This window comes from Astatotilapia calliptera, chromosome 17 (assembly GCF_900246225.1).
Source record: "Astatotilapia calliptera chromosome 17, fAstCal1.2, whole genome shotgun sequence".
NCBI classification, from domain to species: Eukaryota; Metazoa; Chordata; class Actinopteri; order Cichliformes; family Cichlidae; genus Astatotilapia; species Astatotilapia calliptera.
The window spans coordinates 26,917,461-26,930,798 of record NC_039318.1 but is presented as its reverse complement, the minus strand read 5'-3'; the positions used below and the strand labels follow the sequence as shown (position 1 = coordinate 26,930,798).

At 39.7% G+C, this 13,338-nt stretch overlaps 1 protein-coding gene across 6 annotated transcripts in view; it reads left to right on the top strand.

Moving 5' to 3' along the window:
* Positions 1–13,338, top strand: part of cacna2d1a (calcium channel, voltage-dependent, alpha 2/delta subunit 1a) — a 114,047-nt gene that overhangs the window by 22,034 nt on the left and 78,675 nt on the right. For all 6 annotated transcript variants that reach the window (XM_026146521.1, XM_026146517.1, XM_026146520.1 and 3 more), the window contains 2 exons: positions 11,297–11,378; positions 13,063–13,179. In XM_026146521.1, the coding sequence (XP_026002306.1) occupies positions 11,297–11,378; positions 13,063–13,179 (199 nt within the window). The remainder of the gene's footprint in view (positions 1–11,296; positions 11,379–13,062; positions 13,180–13,338) is intronic.

The following is a 13,338-nucleotide window of genomic DNA, read 5'->3' as shown; positions in this document are numbered from 1 at the left end:
GGCAGAGCAGGCTGTACCTGCTGCGGAGACTCAGGTCGTTTGGGGTGGAGGGCCCACTCCTGAAGACCTTCTATGACTCTGTGGTGGCTTCTGCTATCTTTTATGGTGTGGTCTGCTGGGGCGGCAGCATCTCTGCTGGGGACAGGAAGAGACTGAACAGGGTGATCCGAAGGGCCAGCTCTGTTCTAGGATGCCCTCTGGACCCAGTGGAGGTGGTGAGTGACAGGAGAATGGCGGCTAAGCTGTCATCCCTGTTGGACAACGTCTCCCACCCCATGCAGCAGACTGTGACAGCACTGAGCAGCTCCTTCAGTGGGAGACTGCGGCACCCACGGTGTGGGACGGAGAGATTTCGCAGGTCTTTCCTCCCCACTGCTGTCAGACTCCACAACAAAGACTTTAACTGAACAAACACACACATCCACACATGTGCAATAACACTAAGTGCAATAATCCTTTCTGGCATCGTTGTATTTTTACTCAGTTGTATATAGCATTCGTATTCTATTTTTATCTTATTGTATATTTTTATTCTATTTTATTCTACTGTATATAGTATATTATTTTATTCTATTCTGTACAGCTGTGTACTGTATTTATTCTTATTGTATTCTAATTTTTGCGTCATAACTTTTGCACTGTCCACTTCCTGCTGTGACAAAACAAATTTCCCACGTGTGGGACTAATAAAGGTTATCTTATCTTATCTTATAACCTAATAGATCTACACCTTGGTTCACAGATTCACTTTGTCTTGGATTTATTTCTGGGATTTTGCACAACCCAGGATTCAAATCATGAATACATAATGGGCTTGGATTGACAACATTATGAATGAAATGTGCTCTATTTGGAAGCACCTGGCCCCCCTGCCCTTTCGACAGGTTGTGTGAGACTTTAAATCATTAAACTGTAAATTATACATTGTTATTGATCCCTTTACCCCTAGTCCTAAAGTGTATATTTATATTCTTACTCTTCTTATATTTATTGTTTGTTTACTTGCACTGCTGTAACTGGAGCCTCGTTGTCTCGCCACCGAGGGCTCTCGCACTCACTTTTCACGTATAGAATTTCGAAAAATCTTCGATGCAAATTATAAGCCTGTATCATAATGTCTGGTGTTTTCCTGTTTGTTGGTTTGTTTTTATTTTGTTTTATTTTGCGGGTAGATTATTAGATGCCACTCCAGCCAGTCAAAGAATCCCCCGCCCTTACTCCCAGCAAATGTGCGATAGAAAACCAATCGGTGCCTATGACATCTCCAAAATGTGCTGGCATGATGTCGGGAGAGTATGAGTACGAGCAACTTTTTTGCCGATGCCCGTGATGCCGCCCCCACCACGATGCCACCCTGGGCAACCGCCCATGTCGCCCATATCAAAAAACGCTACTGGGTATCAACAGCGGAAATACATTCAAGAATTGGTCAAACAGCGGCAGCTTTCACCTCCCTCCGATGGTACATCTGGAAGAAAACAAACGTCACCCTTACCACCAAAATTCGCCTGTACCGCACACCGGTATTGCCCATTCTTCCCTATGGGTCGGAGATCCTCAATCATGACCTCAACAAGCTTGAGGTCTTCCAAATGCGCTGCGATCCCTCTGTGATCATCAGCAGCGTGATACGTAGTCAATGTCACCAGCAGGCCCAGTGGAAGAGCTGATTAGGAAGCGATGACTGCAATGGTTTGGCCACATCTGCCGCATGAGAAATCATCGCCTTTTGATGCAGCAGCAACCCGCCCACTGGAGAATCAAGCGTGACGCGCCCAAGCAGACTTGGATCAAGCAAATTGAAGACAACCTTAGACAAGGACGTCTAACCCTCGAGCAAGCAAAGGTGAAGGCAGGAGACCACAAGGCCTGGAAGTGCATCGTTGACCAAGATGGAAACCCTACGGCACCCACAGCGACGTATTGGCTTTGTGAACAACCTCCCTTGCCAGCCACCAGCTAGGGACAAAAGAAGAAGAAGAAAGATTTCTCTGCCAACAGGTGGAGGTATCTGAGCTAACGGGAGAAGTTTTCCTGCAGTTTAGGCAACAAAACTATTTGGTAAGGATTGGGGCAAAGATCGTGCATTGGTTAAAATATACTGATTGTGCCTACTATGCCTGGTGTATTATTGGTTAGTTATGTCACCCGCCTGTTAGTATATTTTATTTGTATTTTGTGCTTTATATTTGTATTTATTATTGCTCTTAACTCATTCTGTGAAGCACTTTGGCATACCTGTGGTTTTTTAAATGTGCTATATAAATAAAATTGTATTGTATTGTATTGTATTGATTACCGTCGTTTTCGAGTGCCTGTCTGGCAGAAAGCCATGAAGGCAATCTGTATTTGCTGAAAAACTAAAAGGATTTTTTTTTTTAAAAAGTAGTTGAGAGGTGGAGGTTGGGCAAAGGTATTAGCAGAGGACGTAATCGTCTAGTCAAATAGCTGCGATGTACATGTACATAACTTTTTAATGTTTTTCCCCTGCTCTACAGTAATGTCCAGCTACTAGGGTGATCTTTTTTAACTAAAAGAAGTGTGCCAGTCCCAAGCCTGGATAAATTGAGGGTTGCGCCAGGAAATGCTTCTTTGCTGAAATTCTTGACATTCTCATCCATTTCCTGTGCCACCACTTGGGAAATAAGGGACCAGCTACAATGTTCTATATATTTATTTCTAATAAAATGTCAAACCTGAGCCTATATAACATATTTAAATATTTTGATTAATTTGATTGACAGTCACAGTTTTGTCAAGAGTCAGTCCTTAGGTTTGAGAATCTGGAATAATGTCTTTGGATCATTATCTATCTATTGATATACAGTATATCAGTTTACACTGATATGTGATCTTCCAGTCAAAACATTTAGAAAAGCCACAGCCTCAAAAAAACACAAACAAAGAAACCAACGCCCCCCAAAAAACTATAACAAATGTATGCTCTCTCCTGCAAAAGTGTCCTTTTTGGGGACCATTTCTCAGGCTGTCACTTTGAGCTCATCTTCTGTGACAGCTGTAATTCTTGGACATCGTATGGGTTTTTTTCTCTAGTTAATTTCACAGAAACTCGGAAGACACTATCATCTTACTTTGAGCATCATTAATTTATTTTTTCTGTGACATCCAAAAGTGTTACACAAGGCATTAAAATTAAGCTGTGCTAAAGAAATGAATAACTGAAAAAGAACTTGAAAGATTTCTGTAAATATACCTTGTGGTTCTTTTGGTGCTCAGATTATCTGATTATTATGTAATTGTCTTTGACCAGGAAGCCCCACACAGTTAAAACATGAAGCAACATCCCACAAATCCTGCCATTCAAAGCTAAGTAAACACCTGAAGTGTTGCTCAGAAGTTCAGTTTAGCATAACAATATAATTCAATATTCAAGTTCACCTATAAAACCAGTCCCAGTGGAATCAACTTCCTGTAACCTACACCTTGTCTCTCCATGCACGACTGCCCACCAGCATTGCCCCATCATTTCAAAGTTATCTCATGCAATGTCAAGTCAGCTCTTCCGCAACTGTAATTACCCTCACGTAAGTGCTTGATAGAGCACAAAAAATAAATACTGTCAAGGCTTTACTTAAACAGAGCTCTTCAGAGCTAGGCAGGGGGCTAGGCTAAAACGCTCTGCATGACTCGCTAAGAGGAAAATATAGAGGAGAGGCTGAAGCATCAATAACGTCCTACCATAGAGGATAATGAGGCCGAGAGACATTTACAAAGCCTGCAATTATGGTGTTATTGACCTCAATAAAGGAGAAGATATCATCACTTGTCTCCTTTGTACTTTGTTGTGATACATGTAGGAGGAGGAAAACCAGCTGGGGGAGGGGCAGAGGAAGGAAAGTTCTAGCACTCCGAGTTCATTTAAACTTGGTAAGGAAGCAATAGGTAGGTTATGTGATGGAAATGTAAGCTTTCAATATATGAAGTCCTAATTTGCAAAATTAGACACAACAAACAGACAGACAGCAGTGTCACTGCTGGAGGGAGAAAGACAAAATAAAGTGAATTAAGAGGAAAGACCCAAGCAGAAATAGTATACTAAGCCATTAGTGGTAGCTTTACACCAGAGGGATAAAGCCCATGTAAGAAAGGAGGGAAAGGCACGAAGAAAAAGACAGGAAGAGGGGCAGATAGTGACTGTTTGTCTTCTCCAATGCTCTGTCAAGCTTGCTGCTTATTAGATGCACTATCCCCCAATGGCTCAATTACATCCATTCTGGCATCCTCAAACATCCCTATCCTTTTTGTGCATGTTCTCAGCTTCCAGTAATAGTATCAGGCTTGTTCTTCTCTAAGAACAGATTAGAAGCCCAAATTACTACTATTAGAGGAGGATTTTAGCTTTCAAACTGTCGCCCACTCTTGGAAACCATAACTCAACTTGATGGGACTTAAGGAGGGAGGGGGTTTGCTTTTGGATGCTTTTTCCGTGACAGTTTTGATGGAATTAAGAGATCAGATGTGGATCTGCAGACTGGCTTCAGAGTATAAAAACATGAGGATGTTTACAAGGCAAGAGGGCGCTGGAGTGGAAATTCTGAGATTGGATATTGAGCCCTGGATTCTTGTGCGCTGCTTGCACACGAGCATGCTGGGCCTCTGAGGTGGTGTGAGGCTGATTTTTCAGTGATTCAGTAAGGATGACGTCCAACAATGCTTAATCAATATTCTAGATTTTCACTCGGCTCTGGGTGTCAGATTTGTTTGCTTTTTTTCTCTGTGAGTAAAACAGAAGGAAAGAAAACAAAAAGTCTAGCAATAAGGCTTGGAAATGATTTGGGCGTACTTGAAAACCCCTACTGCTGAATGACAATGTAAGGTCATGTTTGAAAACAAAGAAACGGATGTGCTTTTTCCTAGATTTACTTCATGCTGCATGAAATTGGACTATTAATACAATAGATTTCAAGTGAGATGAGAAGACTTGGCTGCCATCGAACTGCTAGTGCCTGCTAACCAGTGAGATGTGAAAAAAAAAGTGTTTAATGACAAACTCTTCAAACGCTTTGACAGCAAAAAACATAAGAATACAGTCTGTGGGGTATTTATTTAAAAATCCCTTGCTGCTTCCTCATAAAGATGTAGAAATACATTTGGTATAAAAGTACAGATAGGAGAAAAATACTGGGAGGAAGTCCTTCTACTGAACTCCATCTGGGAACCGTCTTTTAATGCTGGATTACAAACTCCACACCCGTTGAAAAATTCTGTGTGCTTTTCATGTAAACTCTGAATGATGGGGCTTCACTATTTGAAAAGTAGAAACAAAGTCGTATTCAAGGACAGTTTGAGACATTTATCTAAAAAATGTGTTCATGTTGTTAAAGCATATGTTGATTATGTTGATTTCCAGTTACCCTTGGCCCAGTAACCATCTTTCTAAGTAAACTACCTTTGAAGACAACAGTCTCCTCAATATCTCTCCCCGGGGTAATTTATTTGCCATTGTAGGATCTTTCAGAATGGTCATTATCTAAGTATTTCAGAAACTCCTCACCTACAGCGATTTCTGTCCACACAACCGTCTCTGTGGTTTATAGAGAATGGTCTGAAAAAGAGAAAATATCCAGTGCCTGGCAGTTCTCTGGGTTAAAAATGCCTTGTTGATGCCAGAGGTCAGACGAGAGTGGCTAGACTGCTTATAGCTAATAGGAAGACAACAGGAACCTAATTAAATATATAGCAGTAGAAAACACACCAGTTTCCACTCCTGTCTGCTAAGAACAGGAAACTGAGGCAGCACGTGACATGGGTTCAATGAAATATGGCAATGAAAGACTGGAAAAACACTGCCGAGTCTTTGATTTCTGTGGCCTCCTTCAGATGGCAGTCAGAATTCAATCTAGGCAACAGGAAAGCATGGATCCATCTTTCATTCTATCAACAGGTCAGGCTGCTAATCATGTAATGGTGTAGGGGATATTTTCTTGGCACACTTTGGGCCCTACCCGTGCATGTCCATCCCTTTATGACCACAGTCTACCAATCTTCTGATAGCTGCTTCCAGAAGGGTAACGTGCCGTGTCACAAATCATCTCAAACTACTTTCCAGAACATAACGATCAGTTCACTTTACTCAAATGGCCTTCACAGTCACCAGATTTCAATCCAACAAAGCACCTTTGGGATGTGGTGGAACAAGAGATTCGCATTACATGTATGTGCAGTTAAATCAACAGTGAATGTGTGAAGCTTTTATGTGAAGCTTTTATTTTTCTACGGAGAAAAATCTTGGAGCAATGTTTCCAGCACCTTGTTGAATCTACACTTAAATTTATGCCATCTTGAAGTAATGCAGTCACTGCTAGAGTCTGTGCATTTGATTTGGAATTATGGATTTGCTAAGAAGTTGAAAGTCAAAAGTCTAAAAAAACAACTTCTGTTTACAGGATTACTAAAGACATTTTAATTATAAAAGGTTGACTTTTGCATTTCCTCCTCCAACTTTTTCTTGGCATGTCTCACTGCCCGCATTCACTTCTTAACGGAATGATGGCCAAAAGCCTGACATTAAAATCCAAGTTCCAGAGTGAAATTATCATTAAAATGTCAATTTTAGTTGACAGTTGCACTTTTAATTAATTAGTACTTATTTCATGACAAGTGGCTTTAACAGAGGATTACAGACATAAGTCTTAAACCTCAGAAATAAAAACTTTTAATGGTTGTAAAGCCTGTAGTTAATAAAAGCTTTAGATATGTTTATGGTCTCGACATGACGTATGTATATAAATACCCCAGATGTGAATTTTGAAGCTATTATTCCTAAGACGATTTGCTAATCATACCTTATTTTCTGCAGTAAAAATAAAAACACCTGTAAAAAGAAATCCCATTAAAATTTTGTCAATGGAAGCTGAACAATGCTAACTTACTGAAGAACAATAATCCTTGCTGCATTATATTTACTATTTTTTAGCATAGAATCACATTTATCTTCTCTTAATGTATGAACCCCACTACACTTGTGTATGAAACCTCATTATCGGTTATAAAAGGGTATGAAACCTCAAGCTGATTGCTGCACAGCACCTAACAGCTTGAGGTTGTGGTTTTGAAGTGTACAAATGGGAGAGAGAAGAGCACAAATTTCCTCAGCAGTCACACATAGCTAAGCCAGAGGGGATAAAGTGGTCAGAAGTAAGGCAGCTGTGCTTTCATGCTGAGTCGTGTTCTCTATTCTGGGATTGTGTCCACTTCCCAGCATTCAACCCTTGAATATGACAGTCTACTCTTAACTGGCTCAGCGAGGCTACTTGGCCTTCATTAAGCTTGTTATGGTGAGTCAGGATGTTGAAAATGATGTTTTTTCACCTCCCTTTTCCTTTCTTTTTTTTTATTATTATTTTTTTTACCTTTTTTAAAAAAAACAACTTTATTGTAGTTTAAAAAAAAAAATTTTTTAATCAATTTCACTAGTAAGGGTTTTGTCATCCTTTGGTCCATCACTCAAAATGTGCAGGCATAAATGTGTCAATTTCATCAATTTCATTACATTAAAAGCTTCTTGAAATGGTCTATGCTTTTCCTGCTGACCTTTGACCCTGGCAACTCCCATCTAACCTCTGTACAACCCACTTTTCTCTGGTTTCAAATGAACCTGGACACACACACAAGGACGTACGCACGCATAGACACACGTATACATGACAAATGGCCTAAGAGAGGCAATCATTAGAGCAATGGAGGCTAAAAGAAAAGGGGGGATGGGCTACTTTCCCCTGTGGCTGTGAGGCTACCACTTTCCTCATGGTCACAGGGGTAAAGCACAAATTAAGACACATCATTTTCGTCAAGGGAGCAGCTCATTTAGTAGTGAGGAAGTGTCATGCTTTGTGACATACACACTATAGTTTCTGCTGCGCTATCCTTCTGTTGTAGCAATATTGACATTGCTGGCTAGCACCTCATTTAATTTCACACCGTTTAACTCATTGGCACACTTATGCATACAGCTGAGGACGTGGAAAAAACGTGATGAAATTTTAATGTCATCCTTTCAGAGTTGGAGCGGGAGCCCTCAGATGACCTGTTTGTCTAAACTCCAACCAAGTGTGTCCCCAACTGTCTAAATTCAGTGAACCTGGGATGATCTGTACCGTATGTGCACTGAGTCACATTTCACTATCATAAACAAGATGCGTGGGTGAGATGGTTCGAGAGCTTCTCATTTCGTGTCTAACGAGTATAAAACTGTTCCAGGCTCAAAGTGTGAGCATGTTTAAAGTCCAGGGAAGTCAGTATAAGCTGACATGAAGCCAACTTTTATCTAGTAAACTTTTACTGTCAGTTTGCCTGTTGAAGTCCGTTTGTCCAGCTGCTGCCCCCTCAGCTCATTTGTGCTGCTGAGAGACAGCTGGTTCTGACGCTGAACAGAGGTCGGAGTCATCGTGAGGGCAAGCATCACTGTCAGTGCTTCACTAGTCCCCTCTTTTTTTTTCTTTCTTTACTTCTTGTCTTTATCTGCCTTTGTGATTACTTGTGATCAATCATCTAATCAGTAACCCTCCTGTTAATTTTTGTTTTCTTCCACTGGAATCCAGTTTTCTTCTGCTCCAGTTTAGGTTTTCTATCATAGTTTCTCCTTTTTCTTTTCTCTCTTCACTGGGAAGGAACATTGACTTCATTACCTCCTCATCTATTCTGTCCTTTGTCATCTTGCCTCTGAGCCGTAAATCAATCTTAGCATCATGTCAAAGTTGCATCTAAAGGACAGAGGAGCGAGGACGATTGGTGGAAAAGCTATAATTGAGGAAGCGTAGGTGTATCATAGAAGTGTTTTTTTTACCTGTGACACAAGAAAAAAGTTTTTTTTTTAATTAACTGTTTCGTCAGACTTTCTTTTCCATTTAAGGTACTTTTCCTTCTTCTTCTTTTTCCTTCTTCTTCTTCTAGGGTTACCATAGAAGAAGCGGGTTATCTGCCTCCATCTCAGTCTATCACTAGCGTCCTCTTCTGTCACACCAAATCTTTGCATGTCCTCCTTCACTATATCAATCAATCTCCTCTGAGGTTTTCCTGTTTTTGTTCTGCCATGCAGCTTTACTTTAACATCCTTTGTTCCTGTGGCTACAATGTAGCTTGCCGTCACCAGTGTGTGAATGTGTGTGTGAATGGGTGGATGACTGAACGTGTAAAGCGCTTTGAGGTCCTTAGGGACCAAGTAAAGCGCTATACAAATGCAGGCCATTTACCATTTTTTTCCAATATATCCATTACCCCTCTTCTGCATATTAAAGACATGTGTTTCACACAAACTTCACTGTACTCTACTGTGGCTTTAAGTCCGGTGAAGCAGGCTAAATGTCATATACCCAAGAGCAATGTGGGGTTCTGCATTTCCCATAACTCACAAACTTGTCTGGCGACATTGCTAAAACAGATCAGTAGTACTCAAACTACTCAGACTAGAAATTGGGCAGAAAAAAAGGGCTTCAATAACTGCCTGTCATAAAATAACTGCCCAGTGAGACAAGTTTAAGAGCCAAAAGTCTTGCAGTCCCAGCAGGTCTCACACTTGGCTCAGTTGCATGTGGTTCCTCCTTCTCGTGGCCTTGCAGGCAACAGGCTGCGTGGCATTGCACAGCTCACTGACCCTTTTTAGATGGTTTCTCCCTTTTTGTTTTCACAACCGTTTTCACCATTTCTTTTATTATAGCAATGGGATCAGGAAAAAAATCTGATAAGAGGAGAATGTTTGTTTATGGATGTAACTAATCAGAACACTATTTTTACTTTTAGCAGTTACTCTGGTGATTTTTAAATAAAAATCAGACTGCTTACAAAAAAGGCAGAATGAGACATTAGCACTTAGACCCCCGGAGAGCAGTCATTTTGGTTTTCTACCTTAGACCCCCGCGGAGTCATCATTTTGCGTTTCTACCTTTAACAGTTCGTTTTATTACATGATGCTACAATCTATCATAAAAAGGGTCTAAGGAGCAGCAGACACAAAAGGGAAATGGTCACTTTAATTCCCAGCTACCCAGCTACTGTAGTTAGATCATTTCTCAGGACCATATTTTATTGTTTATTGCCCTTACACAAAAAAGCTCTAAACTCACCCTGCAACTTTCAATGCTTCACACTTAGATTTAATTCAAATATACTGTTCACTAAAAAAAGTGATAATTTTTCCAAAGGATAAATAATTATGAGTGAAATCATGCTTTGAAGATGACATTTTGTGTAGCTGTTCAAGACTAAGTTTAACTCTTGTTGAAAAAAATGGACCAATAAGTCTACTTTATAGAGCACAGCTACAGTACACACATCCACACATCCACACATGCTCACGGTTTCCCCATTAGTCACCTGTTGCTATGCCCCACCCCTTCTTCCTTATGGACAGCTGGGCTCACAAACTCTGCTTAATGTGCTCAGTGAACCTTGCTTTGACCGAAGCATTGAGTCCATGCAGTCATAAATCCTACAAGTAAAATCTAAATCATCTTGAAGGCTGCTTCCAGGTGATTATAGCATATTGTCTTATTTTTAAATTAATTCATTAGGATGTGTGAACATGTACATGTACAATGACAATAAAGGACTATTCTATTCTATTCTAGTCATGTGTGCTGACCCTCTATCATTATCTGCTATCAGCGACTAGCAGCTGTTGCTCTAATGGAAACCAAGAAACCAGTAACTTTAAAATGGTGATAGCTATCTTGGAGGGCATTCATTTTCCTTCCAACTGTTTAGACATACTGAATTCATGGACAAAGAAGGCATCACTTAAAGTAGATCTCATAGCATATTACTGACTGTACTGATGTGTTAAAATGCAACAAGGCTGATAAATAAGTAAATAATAAAATGAATAATTTATTTTCGACTTGAACAACGAAATCTCAGATGTGTTCTGATGTGTTTTGAAGTTACATAAATCTAAAGCCTAATAAATGCTCATCTGTCTCTGTCTTGCTCTTTTATGTCTTTCTTCTCTTTCTGTCCTTTTTCACATCAGAAGAATACATTAACCAGCATCTCACCCCTGAGGATGTGATACTCTCATGCTGCCAACTTTGAATAGGTCTTGCCTTAATGCACAGCTCTTGTGGAGTAGAGTAATGCATTATCTTGTCTAACACTTATTATATCACGCTTCCCCTCCAGTGGATCTATATAGATAATCTAGCATAGGTATTGATATAGTAAACAATAAAGGCCAGCTTAGGTCATATGATTGCAATGGCTGCATTCAAAATGAATAAAACATTTTTTAGACTTTCTATTAGCCAAGGAATGATCAGCTACTTTCTTTTTCTGTTCACAGGATAAAGGAATGGGTGGACCAAATGCAAAAAGATTTGATCGCTTTAACAGACACAGCCACTGGCATGCAGGACCTAATAGAGGTAAGACTGCCTGTCATGCATATACGCCAAGTAAGATTTCAAATGTGAACTGAAATATGAGTGAGTTCTCCTTATTTGTGGATAAAGGGGTGCAACGCTCTTGGTTGATGTTTTTGATCAGAGCAAAGATTTAAGAGCATCCACACAGCCAACACAAAGAGTCCTACTAATTCTCTGCCTGCTTTTTTTGATGGGTGATGGAGGCGACACATACGTTTGTGAATGCAGTGACTCAAGAACAAAGCGACAAATACATTTTCAAATTCATACAATACTTGTATCTACTAAACATCTCAGATGAGTTCAAATCTCAGTGATCTCAACCTCAAAGTCAAGGCCAAATTTTCTGAAAATCTTGTGCCATAGCTACTATGTTCATCCCACAATATAGATTGAATGGGGGTTAACCCAGACTAATAAATATCTAACAAAACTGAAGTTTTTCATGTCTCACACATAGGTATCATATACCTATCATACACCCCAAATACCAGTACTGACACTGTGCTTAATAAATCGTTATTGTTTTTACAGTTTGCACCAACTGTGCACAAACGATTTCTATAAATAAATTTATATCTATTCAAATCCATATTTACAGGACGAGAACAAAATATTATGTGTAATTTCTGTCACTTAATACTCTTAGTCTCATTAGCTCTCTCTGCACGACCTCAGGTGTCACAACACATCACCAGTCTTCATATAGTAGTCTCTCATTAGACATAACGCTGCATCTGCATCATTTCATTTCACCAGCACACTGTACACACTCACATGAGATTAACTTCACTTCTCTACTGTGATAGCTACAGCTCCTACACACACGCAGACACTTAAACACTCAAAAACACAAACATATGAGAAGGAGAAGAAGCTTTTTAGATCCACATTGATTGATATAATGCATGTGCTACTTTGGATCCATTTGAGAATAAAAGCATTCAGCCTTAAAACATGGCAAAAATCATTACAAAACCTATTTTCATTTGATGTTCTGGGATGGCGTATCACTCCAAACAAGAATTAAATGTATTTGGAAGTCTTATGGGCAGCTGAATGAGATTAATGTGCAAAACAGGGGGAGTTGAAAAGGGGTGTTACAATGCTGCCTGAACAGTTATGCTGACTCATGTAAATTACAACCTCAAATGCTGGTATCAGCTTATGCACACGAGTGCGGAAATTTCATTTTCAGCTTTCAAAACACCCCAAAGCTATAGTAATCACTAGCATTAATATGTTCAATTCAAATGTATTTATACATACACAAATTCCAAATATAAAACAATGTATTAGTACAATCCGAATCAAACATTTAATAGTATCATTTTTAATACCAGTCTTTCACTGAGTGCCTACATGAACATGCCTCAGCTCTGTGTTTTGAATGTTGGACAGTGAAATCTCTTTAGGCTTCTAAATAATTGGCTGTTTGGCATTTGTGCTTTTTTATTACTCTTGCTGGGACATATTCCATAGCAGAGTAAATGGTACAGTTACATAAGGCTTTTTTCTTTTCTAAATCACTGTGCTTTGGTCAGTGAGGCTGATGAAATATAGAAGATGGGCAATAATGCAGAGTAACGTTCTTAATTTTAGTTACACTACATCTGTCTGTGAATAGAAAATAGACAGATGTTACGTTGTTTCTGACCCAGAATTTTTATTGTGACTGTCTTAGATATATCATAAACACAGAAAGCACTTCAGAGTGGAGTCCAACAATGCGCAGGAGCTGGTGGCAACGGCTGCTGGGAACATAGAGAGACTGCTGGCTAACCGCTCCGAAGCCCTAAAGGTAAGTTTAATCTTATGATCTTTTGGCAATTTATAGGAAATCAGTTAAGTGGAAGAGAAGGTTTTCCCTTGCGTCTTTTGTCATGGTGACATAATTCTTAAGATGGAATCATAAAATGCAAAATGTACACTGTTTGCAAAATTAGGTACAGCTTGACTT